This window comes from Betta splendens, chromosome 21, assembly GCF_900634795.4.
Source record: "Betta splendens chromosome 21, fBetSpl5.4, whole genome shotgun sequence".
Classification (NCBI taxonomy): Eukaryota; Metazoa; Chordata; class Actinopteri; order Anabantiformes; family Osphronemidae; genus Betta; species Betta splendens.
Genome location: NC_040899.1, coordinates 7337384 through 7362799, shown reverse-complemented (window position 1 = coordinate 7362799; position 25416 = coordinate 7337384). Strand labels below are relative to the sequence as shown.

Sequence of the window (25416 nt, the reverse complement as noted above, 5' to 3'; positions counted from 1 at the left end):
CATCTTTAAAGATACTATTGTAGATACAGGAGCTCCATCCACATACAGTACATCACTATATTCACCACATCTGGTGGACTAAACTGAAACAATGAATGTCTGTGACATTCAATGAATAATAATGATAATGCTTAAATCATGATAGCAGAACTATATGTTACAAAGCTGTATTATTAAGCTTATTTTGAACATTTTAAGTGCTGTATTCCAATTTTTCCACAAGGTGGTGTCGTAAAGAAAAAACTAATGTCTGTTCATGGAACCGACACAAACACGCATGACTCCAGCAGCAGAGTCGTCCGTGTTCATACTGCGCGTGTGTTGAGACAAATGAACATGTGTTGCCGTTTAGTGTTATTTCACGGCAGCAGAGCTGCGGACTACCGGCTCCCTCAGGTGCCCGCTGCGGCCTGCTCGGTGCAGCTCCGTGACGATCTGACAGCGAGGTGAGAGGTTTGTAAACACGGAACATCCTGGACCGTACCAAAGGCGGGGGGCAGCGCGGCCACGCCGGGCTGCGTTTGCGCGTAAACGCCGCGGAGACGGAAACTGGTTCCTCTTCGCCGTGCGTGGAATCGGGAGCGAGTGTGGAGCAAACACTCTTTTAAACGGCGCTCCCACACGAGCGCCCCGTCGCCTCTGTCGCGCGTCCCCGCCCCACCCCTCCGCCTCGGTCGGCAAAGGAAGCGTCCCGCGGCGTTGGGCTCGGAATCAGCTGAGCGTGTGGATCCCGCCCCACTGTGACTGTCACTCCGGGACTCCGGGGGATGTTTGGAGGCACTGTCCGTCTCGCGCACACGTACACAAACACCAGGTTTGCCGCGTCGCTCATTATTGGACCCGTGTTCCGGCGAAGGATGCGCCACGAAAACCGGCTCGCGGCTTTGAAACGAGTCTGATCCTGTTCATCCTGGGATTGTCTCGCGGGTGAGTCACTGATGCACCTGATAGCTAATTCTATTAACGGCTATGGAGCCTGTACGAACGGCGACGCCAACGGCTGGGTGTCCACCTAAACGAATGGCGACCTGGACGTTTAAATGTGAGTAGAGGAACCTCTTTGTGCGCGAGCTGCCGTTACTGGTGACCCACAGCTCCCACGACACGCACGCGCACCAGCTAGCAGGGCTGCACCTTACCCCGCTAGCTAAACTTGTAACGTTTAGCTGTTTGCCTCCGTCCGATTTCATCACTCAGCCTTCGGCTGCGCTCTTACGTAACGTCCATTACGACTCGGCCGCACTGATGCTCGAGCGCAGGCCACAACCTGCCGCGGTCCGCTGCCTTTTGGCCGCCGCTCGTGCCGCAGGCGCTGGGTTCCCCGTGTGTCACGCAGGCACGTTAAGCCCGTGGCGGCGGCGGTGTCAGTCAGGTGACGCGGTCCAAAGCGGGTTCTGCGTGTCCACCCCGAAAGCACACAGTCCTGCGGCCACCACCTCCCTGCAGGAAGGCGCCGTTCACTGCACCCGCGGTTCTGCTGATACGCACAAAGGGGACGGGAGCGTTCTCGCTGCCTGCTTTGATTATCGTGTCGTCACTCGATATCCCTCGGCTTTATCACGCACATTTGCTTGGCTTATGCAGAAAGACGTCATCAAATGTGCGAGAAGTGCAAATGTGTGAAGCCTTTTCGTCACAGCGCGTTTCTCCTTTAGGTGGATGGGTCTTCTGATGAACTTGCTATAATAAAACCCATACACTTAATGTGTGTTGCTGTGTTGAGGTCACAAGTCCCGCATGTGACACGTGAGTTGTATTGACAGGTTTTATGGTTAGTTTGCTTAGTGGAGCTACCTTTAAACAATTTGAATATTTGCATACAGTGTTCATTCACAGTGGTGGATTGGTATTTACCTCTGCCCCGACTGATGATCACTATAACATAATGCATCATAGTGCAGTTCCACTGTGCAGTTGGGATTGTTCGTCAGTTTCTAGCTCCCTGCCTGCCTCACTGTGTTCTCTCACCTATTCATCTTTCCCCTGTGGGCCTAGAACAGGTTAGTGTTTGTGATTAGGTTTTTTGTTTGATTATTCTTCTAAAAAGCAGTTTTAACCAAGATGAATGCCTTTAGTAATGGCTTAGTGTGTAAAGGGTTGTAAAAGGAACCAAAACAAGTCATCAGAACCTGAGGTCTTATTTCAAATGTATTCAGTTGTTAAAGAAATAATCAGCCAACACAATCAAATGTTACAAACATGTGAGGGTGTAAACAAGCATCAGTTATTAAATGTCGCATGTAATGGCATGGCCAGTACATGTTTCTGTCAATCACTTGTGCTTTTCAGCACTAATGCACTATCACCATCCTGAGCACGTGTTGTTGAGCTTGTCTGTGATGGTAAAACCCCTTTGAGCTCAGCTGCAGAGAGTCCAGATGTCTTTTGCTCCTCTAATCCTGGATGCTTTCTCCCCCGCCCGTCTCCGCTAAGCTATATTATTAGAAATCCAAATACACCACATGAAAACGCATCAGTGCATCCGTGCTTGTCATTCAGTTTAGGTGTAGTTTTCCAGTGAAGCCTAATATGACGATTCACTCGTTCACTTCTTCTATTTCAAAGCTGCATGAATTCATAATGTTTACGTGCAGAGGAACACTTTGTTGACTTTGTTACTGACTTGTGTAAGTTTACAGTAACATGGCTCAGTAAAGCTTGTCAAAATCAATGCTGCATTACCCAACTATTTATGTTTATTTATTGAGTAAGATAAATGTAACTATTTTATGTTTAGGATTAGGATCAATAAACCTAACTGATTTAGGTTTACCTTGCATAACTCTGTTACATCAGCCATAGCTTTATGTGTAGGAGCCTCAGCTTTACTGTTTGGTTCATGCTCTGTGCTCTTTACATGATTCACATCATTTTTAACTCAGTTCCTGGCAGAAGGTTTTGAACAAAAACATAAATACATGGTCATTACCAAAAGGAGAAGTGGTGAACATTAGTGGAACAACCAACGGCTAAGAACAACAGGACAATAAACAAAGTTAAAAGCAAAGTGAATATTGAATTTCTTTGGGCTCAGTTCAGGACTTGTTTGTTCCTCCCTCTGGACTGAGGTACAGGTCAGCCTGGTAAACACTGACCAGTCATGAATGAGGACGTTTGTCTTCTTTACCCCAGAGCCAGTGCCCGTTGGTAAATGCAGCTAATTGGCTGATTCTATTTGAGGGACGTCCAGCAGGTCGCAGACAGACGCGGTGGCAGTACTGAGTTTGGTGTCTTCTCTCCTTCATCTCGTTTCATTGTTTGCAGGCATATTGAGCTGAGCATGCTGGGAGCAGTCTGATACACCATGGATCCTGAGGAGCTGGAGCTGCAGAATGACTACCGCTACCGTAACTATGCAGCCGTCATTGAGAAAGCGCTGCGGAACTTTGAGTCTTCCAGTGAGTGGGCAGATCTCATCTCCTCTCTTGGAAAGCTCAACAAGGTAGAGTACGATGCACTGAGGACCCCGTGTCCCACTGTGCCTACTACTTGTTTTCTTCTTGTGGAGCTCCTGTGTGCTGTTCACTATTTGTAGCGCTTCTTTTTTTGGTGGCAGCCTCACACCTACAATGCGGGTTGCAGTTCTCACTAGGTATCCGGAACTTCTCGTTTCCTAATTGAGATAACGCTGTTACACAATAATCTTGCTCAAGTCTTTGGGCCATTTATTTTGGCCAGGGACTGTGTCACTTTAATTTAGAATCCAGAGCAGATGTTTACTTTGGAGTGCCTGTGAGTTGATGAACAAAAATGGCCCTTAAGGTACATACAGAATGTGAGGGAAAGAAAGTTCAGCGTGTAACTACACTACAGCTGTTTTCTCCAGTGTGTCTGTTTGGATTCATTTCTATTCTGTAGTTATTGGCCAAACAATCTTACATGAGCTGACTTTCTGTCTCTTCTTATCAGGCTCTGCAGAGTAACCTCCGCTACTCACTTCTGCCCAAGAGACTGATCATAGGGAAGCGCCTGGCCCAGTGCCTGCACCCGGCCCTGCCCAGCGGTGTACACCTCAAGGCCCTGGAGACCTACGAGGTCATTTTCAAAATCATTGGAACAAAATGGCTGGCCAAGGATCTGTTTATTTACAGGTAGAGAAACTGGGTTAAATGTGTTACCGTTTGAAGGGGAATGTTGGTCTGATGATGAGTTAATTGTTTATGATTTAACTTTTTGTAGCTCAGGATTGTTTCCGCTGCTGAGCCACGCAGCCATGGCAGTGAAGCCCGTGCTGCTGGCGCTGTACGAGCGCTACTATCTTCCTCTGCAGAGGGCTTTGCTTCCCAGTCTCCAGGCCTTCATAACAGGACTCCTGCCAGGCCTCGAGGAGGGACTGGAGGTTTATGACAGGTAGACTGCACACGTTGAGTTTGTCAAGGGAATGCACAATATTTTTCTTTAGTTTTCTTTAGTTTTCAATTAGAGAATTAGGTCAGGCAATATTCAATCATTTATTTAGTAAGCACATTCTATAAAACAAAAAAAAATTCCTCATTGCATTTCTTTCCTTACCTGGGTCCTAACAACTACACTGGGGTCTCTCTCTCTCTGTCTTTGTCTTTCTCTGTCTCTCTGTCTTTGTTCAGGACTGATGCACTGCTGGTCAAGCTGTCAATGCTGGTGGGTCAGCAGGTCTTCTATGGAGCCCTGTGGGGTAGCATGCTGGTCAGTCCAATGGTGCGGCTGCCTGCCTCAGTCTTCATTGTCACACATTTTGACCGCATGGTGCCCCTTCGCCAGCAAGCGCACATGCTAGGCTATGACCACCGCTTAGTGGTGAGTTGGTGTCACTGCACACAGCGGCTACAGACCACATCTAGTCTACTACAGTACTCCAGGTTGTGACTGAACATTTGACCGTCCGTCTGTCTCCAGGTGAAATCAGTGTGTCTTTGTCTGCAAGACTCAAATGTCCTGGTGCAGAGGAACATGCTGGAAATCCTGCTCTACTTTTTCCCCTTTGCCTCATGTCTGGTAGGTTCTATTATCAATATATATTGAAAATATTGTACATTAGTTATTCAAGTCTTGTCTCTTTGTGTGTTGCTCACTTAGGACCCATCGGAAGCTTGTATTGCTATGAGTGTTGAAGACATGACCACAGTGGTGTCCTCTTCTTCACTCACACTGCTTCGCAGAGACATGTCCCTTAACAGACGCCTCTACGCCTGGCTATTAGGTGCCAATCATCAAATACAATGCAGTGCTTATGACTGGTTGTTTCACTGGCTGTAGTGTTTACTGGTTTACTCTTTATGTTTGTCATTTCAGGAACAAACATAAAAGGAGAAATGGTAGCTCCACATCCCACTCTGTCCGCTGCTGTGGAGGAACATATGTCTTACTACTTCAACACCTACTCCAAAGATTTCCTTGTACAGGTGAGTGTCATCTTTATTAGTGCACAGACACAAAGTATTTTTATTATTTAGAATGTCTAACCAATCTAAATTGAATAATCCTAGTCAGATGTGTGACCAATTTCCATGTTCTCTCTCATTTATTTGTTTCTGTGGCTTCAGGCTTTGATTAACATCCTCAAACAGAAAGATGTGGCAAACGACCCAGACAATGTCATTGGATACCTAAGGCCCTTTCGCATCATCATCAGTCTGTTGGATAAACCAGAGATAGGTTGGTAGCCCCGAGCAGTAGAATGCACAAAGAATAGTGTTAAAAAATAGGTCGAAATGTTCACTTGCGCATGAGCAACTGCTGGTAGTTTGTATTGTGTTGTTCCTGAAACATAACATTTTTCTTCTCAGGTCCAGCTGTCTTGAGCAGTGTGCTGTTGGAGGTGGTCCGAGCCTTCTACAGCTACTGCCGAGAGATGCTGGGACAGGAACTCGCCGCTAACTCTGGGCTCTCCGGCAACCTGCTAGCCAGGTGACCGTTAAGGCTGATGATACAGTTGCTGCCTGTCAAATTCATCTTTGACCAAACATGACAAAACAAATTGAACTCAAACAGTGTTGTTTTTTTGTTGTATAGCAAGATAAAGGAGAATAAAAATGCGTCGGAGATCATCAAGACCGTGAATATGCTTGTGAGCTCCATGAACAGTGAATACCTGTGGGAGTACATGACTCGGCGCTTCTGCACTTCCCTCGGGTACATAAACGATCCTTTAGTATCAAATGTTTAAGCTGTTGGGAACTCACTGTGTGTAGTGGCAAACAGTAATAAAATTACAGAATTTCATTTTGAATTCAACATGTTTTTCTCCATAGTGATAAAAATGACCCACCAACACCTCCTCAGCAAGACCGCAGTCATTCTGCTCCCTCTGTCACAGAGATGTCTAATCTCATCATTTTCCTTCTTGATGTTCTTCCTCTGGTAAAGAACTCACACACATTATATATTTACATTTCACACATGTCCTGACATCACACTGAACCTTGAATTTAAACTTGACCCAAGTCTAAGACATTGTTTTTTCCCATAGGAACTCCATGCCGACATTCCGTCCCAGTTTCTTCCTGAGATGCTGGGAATCATGTTGCAGACCCTGCGCAGCCAAATGGCCACTGTTAGCCTGGAGGATGTCACGCAGGGCCTGCGTGCCTGCTTCAAAGTCCTGAGTAAGATCCAAATGCCCGTGGCTTATATGGATACAGAGACAAGGGCACAGACAGAGGAGATGGAATTACCAACACCAGAGGAGGAAGGGAAAAAAACTCAGGTCAGGAAGTGTGCACTAATTGAAATTGTGGTTTATGTAAACATATTTGTTTGACTGTGGCTTATCGTAAAAATGATAGGATTTTGAAAAGGAGGGAGAGAAAAATGGCAGCATTGACCAGGACATTGGTCTGGATGGAGAGGAAGCACTGAACAGAGATGGAGATGAAGCAGAGCCCGTAAATGGAAAATATCCAGCCCTCAGGTCTGAAGACAGCGGATTGGGAATCAGCGCTTCACCTTCAGAGCAGCATCTCCCACCTTGTATAGGGAGGAGGTTCCAAGAAAATGATATGTATAAAGGCGGCGAGGGAGTGTGGAGAAGAGGAGGCAGCGTAGACACAATGACACAGTGTCTGCAGGACATCCTGGCCTTCATAAGCACAAGGTAAAATATTGAGCCATTGTCAAATACGTTATCTAAATAAAAAGCATCATAAATAGTTTGTAATTTCTTGCTGCCATGTTTCAGATACTTGCTGGTTCAGGTGGAGGATGTCAAGGCACCAGAGGACAAACTCCAGCCTGAGCCAACAGTCTCTTCTGTGGATCAGAAAACTTTGCTGGCGAATCTCGGGGGGCGTGAAATTAAAGACAAGCTGACCGGTTTGTTCACTCCGAACAAACGTAAAGCTCGCCCTACAGCTGACGTCCAGCTGTCTGCATCGCCTAACGAGAAGACAAAGGCACGGGAGCATGTAGGCCTTCTGGACTGGTCCGCGGGCTACATGCCACGAGGCAAGGCTGAGATCTCTGAGGCCTGTCGCCAGGCCTTCACTGCCACCTGCCACCTGTTGCTGGAGTGCACCACCTTCCCTATTTACCTAAGCGAGGAGGAGACTCTGGCCCTTCACACAGACATGTTTGGTCAGACAGGTCAGTACACAAATGAGCTGTTTTCAGCTGATTCCATACTTTTGGAAGCGACATGCGTAAAACTCCGTACTTGCTTTCTTTAGGCAGTGAAGTGGAGAGCCTGCCACTGTGGCTGAGGGCCTTGATGATGCTCTGCTGCCTCTCCAGGGACTATAACATCCAACACACAGCAGTGGCCTCCCTCTTGGAGCTTATTAACCACTCCCAGTCCTTAGCACTGGTCATTCAGGACAAGCACAGACGCTACCAAACCTCTGACTCCAACCCTCTGAGTGGGCGTCTGCAGATGGTCACTGTGCCGCCTGTCGCCCCTGCTGTGCTTCAGGCGATTGAGGACGATACTGATTTCTATCAGGTTGGGTCAAAAAAGGGCAAACTGGTGTAGGTGTTGTATAAATGGGACCTTTTATCATTTTTACACCTTTGTGTTACAACCCAGAGGGTTTCCCAGGTACTTTGGAGCCAGCTGGACGTGGAGCGGAGAGAGCAGCACATTTCCTGTGTGGAACTCTTTTACAGGCTTCACTGTTTGGCACCATCGGTGTCCATCTGTGAAGACATTATCTGCCAGGCACTGTTACACAAAGACAAGGTTTGTATGCCGTTACACGGCTGAACCACATTTATATGACAAATAACCTACCATCTAGATGTGTCCACACAAACAGATCCAGCAAATTAATGGAATAGGCCAAATGTTTCTCCTGTGTTTCTTTGCATTAGGCTGTTCGGCTAGAAGCACTACACCGCTTCACAGTTCTGTGGCACCTGACTCGAGAGATCCAGACAAACCGGACCATGTCTCTCAATCGCTCCTTTGACCGGTTAGTAAATATCTGTGGCAGGGGGGAAGAGGGGAAAATAGTTTTAGGTCAGGTAATAGTAGTTACCTCTTCAGTAAGTTTATCTTCTGTTTGTTTCTGCTAGATGATGTCATAATAAATATATAAATGGCTGATTAGAATACTTATGTAATACTAGATTTTCATATCTCTTACATCTGTTTGTGCCCCAGCTCCCTGTGCGTTGTGGTGGACAGTCTGAGCTGTACTGATGGCTCCATAAGGGCAGCAGCTCAGTGCTGGCTTGCCAGGGCTCTGTCGCTCAGTGACGTGATTCGAATCCTGGAACCGATTCTGTTGTTACTGCTTCATCCCTCCACTCAGCGCTGCTCCATTCAGAGCGTCAAACAAAATCTCACTGCTGGTAAGTGTCTTTGTCAGTATGATTGGTCTGTGTTTGCCATGGACTTGAGGCCTTTGATTTAGCTGTGTGCTTTGCTGGGTGTGTTTTATAGGTAACCTGAAGGTTCTAAGCAACAGAGGTAGAAGCTCGACCAAAACTTCAGAGACATCTGCATTTGCCATGGTGACAGAGGTCACAACCCTAAATTTGACCAACATTGTAAATCGTGAATCCTTGTGGGCAGAATTAGAAAGTGATCCAGAGCTGGCAAGACCACCGGATGATTTAGTGGTATCAAGGAGTGAGAGTGAGGAGACTGAAGAGGAGGAGGATAGAGTGGGCGAGGAGGAAGAGGCTGTAAGTGAACACACGGAGTCAGCTGACACCAGTGGTCCCCAGGTATCTACTGAGAACTCCAGCTCCGGCTCCCTCCCCTACCCCAGCACTGAGGAAGGAGCCATAGTTAACGGCCTACGGAGGGCAGAGTCCGAACACACACAGGCATCCGACTCGTTGTCAAGTGAGGATGAGGAGGACTTGGAGCTGGAGGCCATGGCCAGGTCTCGCCTGTTAAAGCAGGAGCGTGAGAAGAGAGAGGCCATAGACTCTTTGTTCAGGCATGTGTTGCTGTATCCTGTGGCAGGTGGTTGGCGCCATCTGCTACAAGGCCTGGCCCTGCTAGACAGCCTGCTGCGGAGCAGCACCGAGTGTCCTCTGGTGGACGCTCTCTCCTCCACATCTCTGGATACAAGTTCTGCTGCACATTTAAACCTGGTCTCTAATCTCCTGCAGCGCCACCAGCAGTCTCAGGATGGCAACAACTTCTATGGCTGCCTGCTTTCCCCTGCCTCCTCCCCCACCACACCCCCATCCCTGCTTATCGAACTGCTGGTGTCCTTGTGCCTGCAGTTCCTGCGCTCTCACTACCCCTCCTACCTCTGCCTGGGTCCACTAGACCTGCAGGGGAACAGAGAGGTTCAGGTGAAAAGTGTGGAGGTGCTGACAAGGATGGTGAATCAGCTTGGCTGCATGGCACGGGGGCAAGGAGACAATGGGGCCAGTCTAGAGCCAATCCGCAAACTCCTCTCAGGGTGTAAAGTCCAGCAGTACGCTCTGCTTACACTTTCTGCATCCATGTACATAAGCCAGAGGGGAACAGACAAGGGAGCACCCAAGAACGTGGAGCTGCTTGATGAACAGGGGGGCCTGTCAGAGGAGAGCCTGGTGAATTTAGGAACAGGAGGTGGCCAGGAACAATACCCATTACAAATGGAATTACTTAAACTCCTTCAGGCTCTCATAGCGCTGGAGTACCATGTGTGGCCCGGTGGGTTTGTCTCCTCAAATGGGTCTGGTGGAGCATCTGGCCAGCCCGGGGAGCCTCGTGAATCCCCCACCGCTAGCACTCCCCTCGCTCGCGAATGGCAAACGGCGGTACTTTTCCAGCAGTCCATCAAGGCGGCGCAGTATGTCCAAAGCCAGCCCATCACAGCCCAGGGAATGTTCGTGTCTGCCGCAGCCAGGGCTCTGCAGCCGCAGTACGGCTACGCAATGCACCCGCACTGGGTGTCGCTGTTGTGCTCCTCGCTGCCATACCTGGGACGTTCACTAGCGATCATTGTGACGCCGCTCATCAATCAGATCTGCAAAAATCTAGACGAACTGGTCAAACTGTATGAGCACGATGGAGGAAAGACAAATCAGAGGTAAATGAACAATACTGAAAAAATGGAGCTTATAGTTTGTGACTCTTACCTTTTACAGCCGACTATGTACAAATGGCCTGCTTTGATAACTCAATATTTAAACAGGGCTTTACTGTGTGGACACTGATGTGTAGTTCTTACTGTTGTGTTTTGATGTAATGTGTTGAGCAGCCTGGGTGGTAGGAAGGAAAACATAGCGCCTGACTACCCACTGACTCTGCTTGAAGGCATGACCACCATTACACACTACTGTCTGCTGGAAAACAAACGGGTTAGAACCGAACCCACACACGTACATACATACAATAAACATGGCTTTATAATTCTATCATCGCATCTCTGACAAAAATGAATACACATTTGTTTTTCTTTCTTTGCCTGTCAGTCTCTAGTCACCTGCGATCCTGTAGAAGTCCGTAATGCACGAAATGCAGTGATCGAGGCCCTACCCCACATGCTCAGCAGTGTGGCATTGTTGTGGGGCGTGGTCACAAGGGAGGAATATCAGAGGCGAGCATGTGACTCGGGCCAGAGCAGCAAACACACTTCTACCACTGTGTACTTTAAAAGCACTAAGGTTGGTGTTACATACATACATTTATGCCTTCTCTATTCTCCTGTGCACATACTAATGAGTACAATGAATAAAAGCGCATCACCCTGAAACATGTTTATAGATCCTTCTATTTTGTCTTGGGCATTGTTAAGCAATTTATCAATACACTTTCTCTGCGTGCACAGATTCTACGGCAACGAATTCTGGAATTTCTGGTGCCTCTAACTGGGCAGTACGGGGTTCAGGTCATGGCTTCGCTGGGAGCCGTGTGGAGCAGCAGGAAGAGTAAAAGGAGACCTAAAAACAAGGTAAGACCTTCAACGAAATAGCGCCGTTACATCTAATGATCATAATCACTGAGTGCTTTAGGTTTGTTGTGACATATGCTGGCGGTTTTAGGTTTTACCTGTAGCCGGCGAGTCTCGTCTAACAATCGTGGACCTGGTGAAGTCCCTGAATACATTGCACACAGACACCATCCTACAGCTGATCAAAGAGGTGGTGAAGAAACCACATCAGATCAAGGGAGAACAGGTATACACACACGCACACACACACATACAGCTGCTTAAACCACTGATAGAAATGTGACAGGTTTAGTTTATAGTAGCAGCTTTTGGCTTTTGTAAGAGTTAGGTTTTTTTTTTGTTTTTTTTAGAAGTCAGTGCTGGTGGATATCCCCATGTTGCAGTTCAGTTATGCCTACACTCAAAGGTTAGTGGAAAAACATGATGGTACTCTTTGATTTTATACAGCAGTTCTACAAAAGCTCCTTTTCATAATATGTGTGTCTGATTTGATGTGTGTTTAGTATTTCAGCCCAAGCACTGCAGGAAAATGTTGCTCCTCTCCTCAGCCTGTTGCGTGAGTCTGTTCAGCTCAACTTGGCCCCACCTGGGCACTTCTTACTGATGGGGTAGGTTTTTGGATGTTAAGTACTTGTGAATATTCCCCAATGAAAGTATTAAACCCCTCTGCGGTCTATGTCTTTCAGAATCCTGAATGACTTTGTCAATAGACTCCCCAATCTGGACAATAAAAAGGACTCTCGCGATTTACAAGTAAGACGACGCATGTTAAATGACTAGATGCAGCTATTCATTAGTTCATGAAGTGCATGTTTAATACTGCAGTGAGGCTAATAATGCCTTTGTCATGCAGGAGGTGACTCAGCGGATCCTCGAAGCAGTCGGTGGGATCGCAGGATCGTCGTTGGAACAGACCAGTTGGCTCAGCCGCAGCCTTGAGGTTAAAGTTCAGCCCCAGGTGTGCCCAGAAGCAGATGAGCCTGATGACACAGATGTGGACGGTGACCATCACGGTAACTTTAGATGCTTTCATAAATGCATGTGTTCATTTTTGGCTGACTAGGTCTGTAAATAACAAAGTGTAGGGTATAAGCATGTCAGGTCCCCTGCAGTTATACATTCTGATTACAGCCCCAGCCTGAAGAAAATACTAGAACTATCAATAACTTGATAACAGTCACAAATGAACTAACTCTCCTTACTTTTCAAACAGAGTCGATGGCTCAAGCCATGGTTTCCTCAGCTCCCTCCGTTTACAGTGTGCAAGCTCTGGTACTGCTAGCGGAGGTAGGGCTGTGTGGTTGACTGATTGTCTGCTTTATCTTGAATGAGTGTTTGTAACATTAAAGTAACACTCTGTCTTACTTTGTAGGTCCTGGCTCCACTTCTGGACATGGTGTACCGCAGTGATGAGAAGGAGAAAGCTGTTCCTCTGATTTCTCGGCTCATGTACTACGTTTTTCCCTACCTGAAGAACCACAGGTATCGTCCGTTTGCACATGTCTGACTGAACACAGTGATACCAGGTTATGTCTCTATCAGCTTTATAAAGCACTTTTCCTCCTAGTGCCTACAACATGCCCAGCTTTGAAGCGGGCGCTCAGCTGCTGAGCAGTCTGAGTGGGTATGCCTACACCAAAAGGGCCTGGAGGAAAGAGGTCTTTGAGCTCTTCATGGACCCCCTCTTCTTCACTATGGATGCATCCTGTGCACCCAGGTTAATTTGTTTTTCCTTTTTACTAGATTCACCAAGATTCAGATAATCTGCTATTGAGTGCATAAAGTCCAATATTATTGTACTGTTTATAAAATGAATTGTGTTTTCTACAGTTGGAAATCCATTATTGACCATCTGTTGACTCACGAGAAGACCATGTTTAAAGACATCCTGAGTGAGTAAATCCTCTTGTACAGGACTTTCTTACCACACGTTAATTTGTTGATTAATCTGAGAACATAATTGACTTGTGCTGTAGGTATGCAGAGCAGCTCCCTGAAATTGTTTGCTAGTGTTGACCAGAAGTCCATGCTGCTGAAGCGCCAGGCGTTTGCCATGTTCAGCGGAGAACTGGACCAGTACCACCTCTATCTGCCCCTCATTCAAGGTGTGCTGCTGTAATCGAATATTTATAGATCTTTATTGAAGTAATTTAGTTATGTAACAGCCGATACTAAAATTGACTGATGTTTATTCTAACACTTCAATCCTTGCTCAGAGCGTCTCACAGAGGCTTTACGCACCAACCCCAGCCCTGCAGTCACCGCCCAGATGTTCTTAATGTTTCGGGTTCTCCTGTTGCGGATCTCGTCCCAGCACCTGACATCTCTCTGGCCAATCATGGTGACTGAACTGGTAGGTCCTGTTCTGAGAGTCTGAGCAAGCAAAAGTGAATCCTATTTTAATATATTAATGTAAATGTCTTTTACCTGTCAGATACGCACATTTGTACGTCTAGAGAAGGTGTTGCAGGCAGATAAAGATGTCTCAAAGTAAGTTTTTTGTTTTTCTTTTCTTAAAAAATGTCTTATTTTGTTGATAGTGCGGTGACACTTTGACATTTCTGTTACTTAGGCTAACCAAAGTGGCGCGAGGTGCACTTGAAAAAAATGGACCAGTGAATTTCTCTCAGGCAGAGTTGGACATGTACCTGTCAGCCTTCAAGTTTCTGGACACTTCTCTGGCTTTTCCTCCAGAAATGATACCAGTCTTTCAGATGTAAGAGCTTAATCCAACTCCAATAACATAATTTGTAATATAAGGTGATGTTCCATATGTGTTTTTGTCTGGGTGTTATTTGCTGTTATGTTCTATTTGCAGGTATCGCTGGGCGTTTGTTCCTGAGGTAGATGTGAACCGCTACAGTGGTCCTGAGACTGCGCTCATAGAGAGTGAGCAGGAATGCACACCGCATGTTGTCAGAGTACTGGAAGGGATACAGCAACGATATGGGGTAAGATCATACTTCGATTGGAACATTAAGCTGCTGTTTCCATTCTCCAAAGTTTTGTCTTGTGCCATGACCTAATGCCACTTCTTGTTGTGTCCTGTTTTGTGTTTTCAGACTCTAAATGGGCTGAGTGAGGAGTCTTCCACAGAACATTTGCAGTTCCCCCTCCTCACTCAGTGCTCCTTGTCCTCCATCACCCAGCTGCTGCCTTTCCTTCGCACCCTTTGTTGTTCCTTCCAGGTCCCTCCCCCTAACTCCCACCCTATGCCCCACTTCCAAGTAGCAGATTACCCACCATCCAGTTCAGACACAGTGCTGAAGAGGCTGGAGCACATAATTGAAGAAGAGTTCCTGGACTCTGTGGAGAGTTAAAACTTGAACCAAATGTTCTCTTTCATGCGTTTAGCTTGCAGTCATATGGGTAGAACACCTGAAGTTGGCACAGCCACTGGCAAAGTTACTGTAAACTAGGGAAAAAGGAAATGTTTAGGACTTTTTTTTAATATTTTAACTAAATAAAAAGTACCTCTGAGGTGCTTGCACACTGAATCTGTATTGGAAAAACCAAAGGGATCTTATTGTATTTACTTTAATAGGCTAACATAGAAAGATAATCAATATAGGTACAAGTATTAAAAACATTGTCACTATAAGATTTTTACACATTGAGTTGTGTTTTTGCTTTATATCTTTTAAAAAAATGAATGCTAAAACAATAAGTCACAATATTTCCATAACCCATACAGCCCACAAACATATTGTTGTAATATTTTTTTAGTTTGACAACCAACAACAGATTCACTGTGAAGAACCTTAATGAGGTCTTATGACCTGTTCAGAACTGGTTAACCACACTTTCCATGTACAAGCATAAAACTGTCTGACTGAATGTAAAGATTATTTGACTTCAATATGTTGCAATAGAAGTAGCTTCTTGTACTGTTTCTCTAGGTTATTACGCGACCTCACAGGTCGTCATTATATATGTTAATTTTTCTGAGTAAGCTACTGAATGTAATTTGTGTACACCAGGAAATCAACCTGGATGTACGTAGGAAAGACGTTGCTTGCGACTTTTGGTGTTCCAGGGAATTCAGCCTTTCTTTGTAGTTGTTCATTGATAGTTCTACTATTGCCTGTTGTCTTTTCTTCCAAACTGCTAAATATGTAAATAATTTATGTTGGATGTTCCATGGACAATGTCAAGTTTGGAATAAACAGAAAGGACCCTCATTAAAATAAAATATTATGCTTAAATGTGTGTTGTCTTTACTACTTTGCTTGTTCTAGGTCTTCATGTCAGAGAAACTTTTTTCAGTGACTCAAAGCTGTAGCAGTAATTTTATACTATTCCATCCATCCATCTTCAACCGCTTATCTTGGGCTAGTTCGCGGGGACAGCAGTCTGAGCAAGTCCAGCTCTTCCGGTGGGACCCCGAGGCGTCCCCAGCCAGCTGAGAGACATAGTGTCTCTTGGGTCTTCCCCGGGGTCTCCTACCGGTGGGACATGCCCGAAACTCCTCCCCAGGGAAGTGCCCAAGAGGCATCCGAAACAGATGCCAAAGCCTCCTTAACTGGCTCCTCTTGATGTGAAGGAGCACCGACTCCGAGCTACTCCTGGGTGACAGAGCTCCTCAGCCCATCTCTAAGGGTGTGCCCAGCCACCCTGCAGAGGAAACTGCACGAGTTTTGCTCTTAGCTTTTGCATTACAGGTGAAGGACCAGCAAGAGGCAGCAACTGACTCACACACAGCCAACTGGGTCCTACTAAAAGTAATGAGGCATAAGTGGATGGAGCCATGCTGGACATGACCAATCGAGGTAGTTTAGAGCACGTAACATGCTGTCCAGCTGAACGGGGAAGGAGAGGCCTGGTTCCAGTCAGTGTGCACCGAGAGACACGTTGGTGGTGATGCCTAGTACAAAGCAAAACTTGAGTGTCCAAAGATGGGGTTGTGGGGTAGTTGGAAAGTGATGTCTTTTGCTATTATATCTAGTCATAGTATGGGGGATTTGAACAGTCCAGGACCTCACATACAGGTCATCCAGCTCCGACAATTGGCTCCAACCTCACTCATGGCAGTACAATATCGGTTGGCCCTAGACATGTTTATTAGGGGTAGGCGTGCCATGTTTGGAGATATGTGCTGTACTTTCATTCTTAATAACGCTGCCCCGGATAGATCACCTCTCTAAGACTATGCTAAGTCGATGCTAGCTTAAATAGCATGTAGCCTAAACAACAGTTTCTGGTGACGCAGTCTGTCCTTACTGTAGCGAAATGATTGGTCCAATGAACGCTGATGATAAACTTTCTATCAAGCACGCGTAACGTCTTATTGAACTTCGTTGCAACTTCTTATGGGTCACCTGTAGCTTTCCATGCTCAGCCTACATGGCGCTATGGAGAAGATGCCCAATATCACCACTAGAGGCGCCTTTTCCACACTAAGCAAATGATGCCTCTCCTGGCCAGCGATCTTCTGAGTGGCGTAGAAGAAGACGAGGACCGCTTCTGAAAAGGAGATGTGATCTCTTTTCAAAAGGGGGGCTGTGGGAGTCCATAAAACTATTTCCTTTATCACTGCTCAGGTGTAAGAGGATAATAATAGAGGAGAAGCTTGCTGATATAACTTAGAATCCAGAGCGTGTACAGTAAACAAATGTTAACTGGTCAACAGGAAGATGAGATAATGTCCAAGCACAAAGGGACGTTAATGGGTTGCAGACCCGCCCAATAAAAGAAGAATAACATGCTATATTTTAATTGACAAAGCATTGTGCCTGTTCTCGTCAAGGAACTCGGGGAGACTTGAAGTCCAAACACTTTATCGTAAAATAAACATTAAATGTTGTCAAGCTAGCAGTCGTGCTTCTGGCAGTAGTGCGAAAATCGTAGACCAGAAACTGCCAGCAATAAAAAACAAGAAGAAGTCGCGCTTGCGCTCGTGCTGCCCTGCACGCTGGACTCAGCTCGCTCTCGATACGGAACAGCCTCTTCCTACTAGCAGCTCCTAGTACTAATAGCAAAGATGGCGGCAGCAGCGAATCGCGGTGTCCCGTATAGCACCGTGAGTATAATGTTGTCTCCACTTTAACATCATCGTCGTCAAGCGGTTACTAAAAGTTCATCTGTGCTATTGTGGGAAAACGAATTCGATTACACCGATTAATGTGTCCTTTGCCATATTGACCGTGCAGTACTGCAGAGCTCTACTGAGCTGAGCTCTGTTTGATTTTGGGGAGTGACTGAAAGTTATTGATATTAGTAAACATTATAAATGTTAATATATAAGGTTATTTATGTAATGTTTATAAATGCTCGTAGCCTGATAATGAGTCGGATGTTTAGGGTCACTTACGCCTCAGTGGATGAACAATTGTGGTTACTAACAAACAAGTAGCGTTAAAACATTGATGTTTACGCATGCAATTGCTATGTACTCTATTATTGGGTTTTTTAGCTCTTCGCAAAAGTTGAATGTTCTAATTTTACAGTTTTTGTTGCGTGTTACACATGTCGTGGACGCATTTGGTGGCTGTTTGACGTTTACTTTTCCTCCACTGTCTTTGTTATTATACGTTACAGAACACAAACAAGCGGTTTAATGTGAAGGCATGGACTTGTATTGTAAGACTAACATCTTATTGGTACTGCAATATAATAACGCTTTTAGTACCTGCAATTTAGCAGGTATAATCACACAGATTTAATTTGCTTTCAGTATGATACTATTGTTGATTTCTAATTTCAGTTAATTCAGTTTAATTTTAAACACAATGAAACTGAATTCAGTTTCATTTTGTTTTAAAATGAAACTGGCCGATAGGGTCAGGGTTCCAATTTCCGATGTGTAATATTTATATTTGTTTGTAATGTTTAAAATTTTTTTATATATCCAGCTCTGGTAAAACAACACATGGTATTTTTCTTCAGCTACTTTCAGTTCAGTTTTTGTCACAGATTTTTTTTATTACTTAAAGGGATGTTTCATTGACAGAACTTAAAACATATAAATCTACCTAACGTTGTAGAACCTGGCCTAATATAAACAAGTGCCCTAAGTTGTGTGTTATCCCCATCACCTTCAAGTTTAACCTTTTAACCTTTTGTTTTATAGCCTTTTAGTCCCTGACCCTGTGCCCCTTAGCACTAGTTTTGGTATTTAAGAGGGAACCCAGCATCAAAAACCCCAGAATTACACTTGGAGCATTCTGGGGCTGTCTGTGTACTTCTCTTCTTGCAAGAATAAAGGCAATGGAAAGACAACTTTAAATGACTATTTGGCGTATTCATCAGTTTCCTAAGGATTTGCCTCCACAATTATTCTTGAGTTTCTCAAGAATAACTGTATAGTTTCTCAAGAATAACTGTAGTGTATGCACATATCCAATACAAATAGTATTCTGTTTTCTACAACGTTATAAATCAGAAATATTTATTATGGCAGATTATTTTAATGTAATTCGTCTGTTAAAAACTTGAACTTCATAATAACTGAGAAAAGTTCTGTAAAATTACCTCTAACGCACCTCATCTTTAGCATTGTACCAAACAGAGCTGTAATAATTATTTGATTACAATGCTAAAGGGCATGTGCACATCCATATATATATTCCATGTGCAAGCTTATGTGAGGGTTACTTTTAAATCACAGCATATCAAACAAAACATGTTGTATACATACTTTCATCATTTACACACCGTATAATAGAATATGACATTATAAACTCCTTTAATGTTAAGGTCATGCTGACTGAATTCATTCTTAATTTCATCCACTTGCAGCTTTGTCCCAAGTTTCTTCACACCAACTCCACAAGCCACACCTGGCCTTTCAGTGCTATAGCTGAGCTCATAGGTGAGTCATTATCATAAGGTTGTATTGGCACGCAGACAAGATAGCTCAGCTCCGTTCTGTTATACTGTTTAGTAGTTGTTACCCCAGTTTTCAAGACACAGGTGAAAAAGGACGTCCAGAAAAGGGTGTAAAAGGCGTCAGCACCCACAGCATCTGTGGCTTGCATATGTCTGAGAGTACTATTGACATCGAGGCAATGGCAATAAAAGCAAGACCTCAAGGAAATCAGAACACTCCTCTCCTCTGGGCAGTGGCATTTTACCGCCTATGCGCCTGCCCTTCTTTAACTCTCAGGCAAATTAACACTATAACATTTTCCTTACATAGATGTTACACAACAATTGACTATAGGCTGCTGACCAGCTGAAGTTCTCCTTTCACGAAAATGTGCAAATAGTCCATTTGCAAACCAAATAAGGAATCACACTAAGAGTGTCCAAGTAAAATACATTCTGATAAAGAATGTAAGTAAACCTTTTTTTTTTTTCTTTCAGACAATGCCTATGATCCAGATGTCAGTGCCAAGCAGTTTTGGATTGATAAGACTATGATCAAAAAGGAAGAATGCCTGTCGTTTATGGATAATGGAAATGGACTGGACTATGAAACTATACATAAAATGCTCAGGTACATTGTGAATTACTTGCACTTTGACTGTGTGCTGATGCTTGCATACTGCTTTATGCAAATTATTAAAGGTTGTTTGCATTTTTCCCCTGTAGCTTTGGATACAGTGACAAAGCTGCTGTCAATGGTGTCCAGCCAATTGGAATCTATGGCAATGGCTTCAAGTCTGGATCGATGCGTCTTGGCAAAGATGCCATCGTCTTTTCTAAGTCAAAAAGCACGGCATGTGTTGGGATGCTCTCACAGACCTACCTGGAAAAGATTGGTGCTACACAAATAATTGTACCAATTGTTTGCTTTGAGCAGACAAGATCAAATCAATATATCCTTAGATCATGAATCTATGTTACATCAAACATTGATGATAATCAGATTAATAATGTTATAATCAATAAAAAAATAAAAAATAATCAATTAAAGACAGCTGAGATAGGCTTCAGCACCACCCGCAACCCCCGCATGGGAATAATTTTGACATATCATGTATTAGTTATGTTTTAGCTACCTTTGACTTCACAAGTTGTCCTTAACTTAAGCTTTACTCTTTGTAAAAGACAAGTACAAAGCCAGCCTGCAGGACATCCTGAGCTATTCCCCTTTCACAACTCAGGAGGAGCTTATCACTGAACTCAATGCCATCAGTCACCCTTCTTGCCCAGAAAACACCGGTACACGGATCATCATCTGGAGCCTCCGCAGGTCAGTAGTCCACACATACGTGCAGGTTGTGATCTCTGACTGGTCTGATCTAGTGTGAGGTGAAGATGATTCAGGACCTTCAGCTCACAGCATATTGTTTATGTTTTGCTTTAACAGGACAACTAATGGGATGTTGGAGTTTGATTTTGTGAAGGATCGTTATGATGTTCGAATTCCAGACGATGTTTGTGAGGCCATGAAGAATAGTAATCAGAATCCAGACAGGGCAGCATCATACATCCCTGAAAGTGTTTACTCACTGCGGGTAGGGAATGGTGTGACTTAATGTCTTTCTTCTTATAACATTCACATATTGGTATCACTTTATATTTGCTCTTTTGAATAAATTGCTTCCTGTGTGTTTGCTATAGGCCTACTGCAGCATTCTGTATCTAAAGCCTCGGATGCAGGTTGTCATACGTGGTCAAAAGGTGAAGTCTCAGCTCATTGCCAAGAGTCTGGCCAGCCGCAGAAAGGACTACTACAAACCTGTTTTTCTGGTATTCTTCCCTTACAGAGTGGTTTTTATTGTGTTTTAGGTGTTTATCAGGGTTTCTCTTACATTTTGCGTAAATGTTGTTTTAGGACAAAAAAAAGATTACTATTACTTTTGGGTATAACACCAAGAATAAAGAGCAGTATGGCATTATGATGTATCACAAGAATCGTCTCATCAAAGCCTATGAACATGTCGGCTGTCAACTAAAGGTAAGTGTTTCTGCATTTTCTAATAAAAGGTTTCCAAATGAAATGGTGTCATCTCTTGTTCACCTCCTATCAAAACTTTGGCTTCTACAGGCCAACAACCAAGGTGTTGGGGTCATTGGAGTAATAGAGTGCAACTTTCTGGATCCTACCCACAATAAGCAGAGCTTTATTGAGTCAGACAAGTACAGGTAACACTACATTCAGTTTAGATGATATTGGATTGTATAAGGATTAAAAGAGTCTTTGTTAAATCAGATGTTAAATCGACTCCTGGAGACTCTTTAACACGGGCCGGAAATTAAGTGATTGACTGTTTGGTACAGGAAAACTATGAGTAATCTAGGGACCAAACTGGAGGAGTACTGGAAAGAAATGCGTTACACATGGAACAGTAAACATCCAAACAGCACTATAACAGTAGAAGACGCCATGTAAGTACATTTCCTAAAATATACCTGTCTCTGTACTTACATTTTTTTTTTTATTTGTCCAACAATGCTAACTTTCCAAATGCTCTGATACTTGCCTCTGTCCTCTCTTAGGAAGCGACCAGATCAAAACTGGGTGCAGTGTGATCAATGTTTGCAATGGCGCAAACTCCCAGATGGGATAGACTGTAACAAACTCCCAGATAAATGGTTCTGTTATATGAATCCTAATCCTCAATTCAGGTAAATGGACCATTTTGGATAAAACTACTTAAATAATCACATTTATATCTCAACATCGATATAGAAAACAGCTGTTTTTCAGATGATGCCTGTATTATTTGGTGTTTTCTTCCCTTCTCAGGAGCTGCAGTGTGCAGCAAGAGCTTGAGGACTCTGATGATGAGCAGACCACAAACCGCAAGACCTATAAACTAAAGTAAGTTACTGTATGGACACAAATATTACCAACTGTTGAATCAACCTGTGAAATGATCAACATGTGGTCAATATGTTGGCTTTAGTTTTGTTCCTTATTGCTGCTCTTGATTATTTACAGAGAGAAGGAGAACAAAGAGAAGGAAAGACAAAGGGTATGAACACATAAACTATTTTTGGCTTTTCTTAATAACTATTTAAGATTAATTGTTGTTGTTTTTTACTGACATTCAGTTGTTAAGACACTACTGAAAGTGACTTGTTTCATATGTAGGAGGAGGCGGCACGAAAACATCAAGAACAGCAGCGTCTCGCTGCCCTTTCTAATAAAAAGCATATTACACAGCAAAAAGAAAAGCTCAAATGGCAGCTACAGCAAACCGTGCGTCTTCCATTTGACACATTTTTACTGGGATGAACCATTTTGGATGATAATTGTTGTTTCACATGATGAGTTTTAATGTTTTTTGACAGACTATGGATTGCCCTTCCACTTCCCAAACCCCAAGATTTACCATGGATTCTGTACAGGGGGGTGCTGCAAGGGCTGAGTCCACCCCACTGACGTCCTCCATTATTTCTCAGGCTGGTACGAAGAATTACTTGTGCATATGTGACAAAAACAACCTTTTAGAGATTAAATTGTGTGTTCTCTGTTTATTTCTCTGTAGCCTTTATCCCCTCCAGTTACAGTGGTCTTCCAGTGATCACTGATGTATGCTCTCTGTCACCAGACCACCAGAGGTATGAGTTTGTTCACTTTGGACAATTAAATCTGCACAATCGATCCATACAATAGCAGAGTTCAGTACATAGAGCACTCAGCAGGGGTTGGACAGGTGTATATATATATATATATGGTATGGTTAATATGGATCTTTTTTACTTTACCTGTTCTTTGTGTATGCTGCAGGGGAAAACGAGCACAACCTGTTACTCCACAAACAACACCCAAAAGACCAAGAGTAAATATTTTACAGCAGCTCACTTCAGGTACCCCCTCATCAGTGAATGTGAGCCCACTACCCTCCCCATCAATGCCTGCTGATCATAACTCTGCTGATGATGACATTGTCATCTTGGAGACTCTCAGTACTCCCAAGCCAAAGAAGCCTGACTATGATTTAAATAAAGTAAAGACGGAGAACCAGCAAAGTGACAGGGATGTTGGTATGGTCATGGAGTGTACCGATGATGCTGCAGTGGAAGTCAAATTAGAGACAAATGTTTCAGGAACAAGCTCTGCAGGGTCGCCAGCTGCGGCAAGCAGTCCCTCACCAGTGCCTCCTACAGAGCAAACCAGTGCCACCACTCAGACAGAAGTGTTACAAGTGAAGAAGGAAGAGAATGACCAAACTCAAACTGAGGAGAGAGCAGGTCAGAGTACATCTAATAAAGATGCTCTGTATGAGAAACAGGAAGGGGGCACCCTGCAAAAGGGAGTAAAAGATCCTCCGGAAAGTGATGATGCAGTCTGGGAAGATACCCGTGATAATCAATTCTCCCCACCTCACCATGCCAGTATCACAGAGGTACAACAACAACAAGACCAGCTCCTGCAGATGATGCAAGAGACTGCTCAAGAGAGAGACTCATTTAAAGAACAGGTTACTAACCTGACATGCCAACTGAAGGACATGGAGAGAAAGCTGCAGGAACTGTCTCAAGTCAGTGTAAAGAAAGAGTGCGATCACCAGGAGACCCAGACAGAGGAGACCATGGAAAACGAGGGTGGGGGGAAGTACAAAATTATGCTTGAGAAAGCCAAAAAGAAAATTGAAGAATTGATTGAGGAGAAACATGCTTTACTAGCGGCTACTGGGCGCATGGCCAGCACTAATCCAGGCGAGGAAACGGATGACCTTGCCCTTCAACTGGATCGTCTGCTCAGGGAACTGGATCAAACAAATAAGGAGAAGGACGATCTACTTGCACAGGTCAGTGTTTCATTTATGCTTAGAGCATTTAGCAACAAAGATCTCTGGTGAGGGAACTTCCATTATAGAACAGACTACTAAGACATGGATGTTTGTTTTATTCCAAAAGTGTTACTCCATATGTTTCTCAAGCATAGACATAGGGGAGCAAAAAAAGCTACGCGAGATTTAAAAAGGCTTCCAATTATGAGCAAAAGGTTCATGCTGACTTTATGTACAATGTTATAACATGATGTAACTAAACGTACATATCCACATGTGTTTTTCATAGATTAGTATTTCACAGATAATATTTTCTTTCCTCTTGGGCTTCCCTGTGTGCTGTTCCACCAGTTGGCTAGTCTGGAGAAGGAAAGAGCAAACCTGGCATCTGAGTGTGAAAACCTTAGATTGAGCCACCAGCACAAGAGAGAAAACGCACAAGATGGGAACGTAACTCCAGAAAGAGCCACTGGTTCCTCTATACAGTCTGACCTGCAAGAGGCAGGAGGGAGAGACGCAGATCCTAGCTTTGATACTTTAAAAAGGTTAGACCCCTACAGGTTTTCTCATTTATTATAGAACCCAGGACAATCATAAGTCTCCCTATCATAATTTCATTGGTCTCTTTTCCCTATTCTCTCAGGTTTAGGGAACTCCGGGAGAACATCGGACGCCTTCTTATCTCATACGTGCCAGATCTGGAAGAAAACTACAACAGCAATATGGTGGATGAGTTTCTGGAACACATAGCCATGCAGCAGTCTGCATCTTTGTCATCAGGGGTGCAAGCAAGAAATCAGTGTGAATAAATCAGATTACAGACTTACGATCTGTACTCTGCCTGTAAATATGTAAGACAGATTACTGTGAATCATAACCTTTTGAGGTACATATTTAAAGATTTTTATATTTTTGTGCAGCTCTGCACTATATTTGTAAAAGCAATAAAATATACCTAAATATACATGCACAAGTACATTTCAGAAAACATTGTTGCATTATTGATGGTTTTGATCAGGTTGTAGGATATTAATGTCTTGCTATGTTTTGTCTAACAAAACGTCTTGTGTAAAGATTCTGGTTTTACAGATGTTTGCTTTTTGCTTGTAATCTGTGCTGCTAGAAAAATATAAATGTAAAAAAAATAATGTGTTTAATAATCAAATAACTCTTCCCAACTATTTTGACAATATATTTTCATTTTCCTCATTTAAATGTAGATTCAAGAGGGGGATTGTAATTCATTAATTCATTCATCACCAAAGGAAGGTTTTTTTACAACACAATTTAACTTCAAGTCAATCACACTTCTGTGCAATCAAACTGCCCACTCAGGACGCAACACTGATTGACAATCAATTTTAAATGCTGTTGTGCAAATGGAATAGAAAACGGGTGGCAATTAACAAGACACCCCCAATAAACTAGTGGTTCTGCAGGTGGTGACCACAGACCACTTCTCAGTTTCTTTG

The 25416-nt window shown here is 43.9% G+C and overlaps 2 protein-coding genes across 5 annotated transcripts; both read left to right on the top strand.

Moving 5' to 3' along the window:
- Positions 1 to 269: 269 nt before the first annotated feature.
- On the top strand, positions 270 to 15520 carry dop1b (DOP1 leucine zipper like protein B). Of its 3 annotated transcripts, none has more exons than XM_029136652.3 (38): positions 270 to 446; positions 3265 to 3442; positions 3910 to 4091; positions 4180 to 4350; positions 4587 to 4776; positions 4876 to 4974; positions 5056 to 5179; positions 5272 to 5381; positions 5523 to 5634; positions 5766 to 5886; positions 5992 to 6111; positions 6231 to 6339; positions 6449 to 6685; positions 6765 to 7072; positions 7157 to 7560; positions 7644 to 7915; positions 8000 to 8152; positions 8284 to 8384; positions 8576 to 8766; positions 8858 to 10451; positions 10623 to 10722; positions 10837 to 11028; positions 11193 to 11315; positions 11407 to 11541; positions 11666 to 11721; positions 11819 to 11923; positions 12002 to 12068; positions 12169 to 12328; positions 12529 to 12602; positions 12688 to 12797; positions 12883 to 13032; positions 13146 to 13207; positions 13292 to 13420; positions 13532 to 13668; positions 13750 to 13805; positions 13888 to 14031; positions 14134 to 14266; positions 14378 to 15520. In XM_029136652.3, the coding sequence occupies exons 2-38, from the start codon at positions 3305 to 3307 to the stop codon at positions 14633 to 14635; spliced, it is 6927 nt and encodes a 2308-aa protein (XP_028992485.1). In that variant the 5' UTR covers positions 270 to 446; positions 3265 to 3304; the 3' UTR covers positions 14636 to 15520. The 3 variants fall into 3 exon arrangements, with proteins under 3 accessions (XP_028992485.1, XP_028992483.1, XP_028992484.1); XM_029136650.3 differs by lacking the exon at positions 270 to 446 and adding an exon at positions 564 to 927; XM_029136651.3 differs by lacking the exon at positions 270 to 446 and adding an exon at positions 564 to 1042.
- A 1663-nt stretch (positions 15521 to 17183) lies between these two features.
- On the top strand, positions 17184 to 24934 carry morc3a (MORC family CW-type zinc finger 3a). 2 transcript variants are annotated; one of them, XM_029137556.3, is made up of 19 exons: positions 17186 to 17334; positions 19053 to 19125; positions 19620 to 19752; positions 19848 to 20074; positions 20295 to 20451; positions 20569 to 20716; positions 20823 to 20951; positions 21037 to 21159; positions 21250 to 21347; positions 21483 to 21590; positions 21702 to 21830; positions 21952 to 22026; positions 22147 to 22180; positions 22300 to 22407; positions 22500 to 22614; positions 22697 to 22769; positions 22939 to 23962; positions 24296 to 24489; positions 24588 to 24934. In XM_029137556.3, the coding sequence occupies exons 1-19, from the start codon at positions 17296 to 17298 to the stop codon at positions 24751 to 24753; spliced, it is 3153 nt and encodes a 1050-aa protein (XP_028993389.1). In that variant the 5' UTR covers positions 17186 to 17295; the 3' UTR covers positions 24754 to 24934. The 2 variants fall into 2 exon arrangements, with proteins under 2 accessions (XP_028993390.1, XP_028993389.1); XM_029137557.3 differs by lacking the exon at positions 24588 to 24934 and having other exon boundaries at positions 17184 to 17334; positions 24234 to 24488.
- The last annotated feature ends 482 nt before the right edge of the window (positions 24935 to 25416 follow it).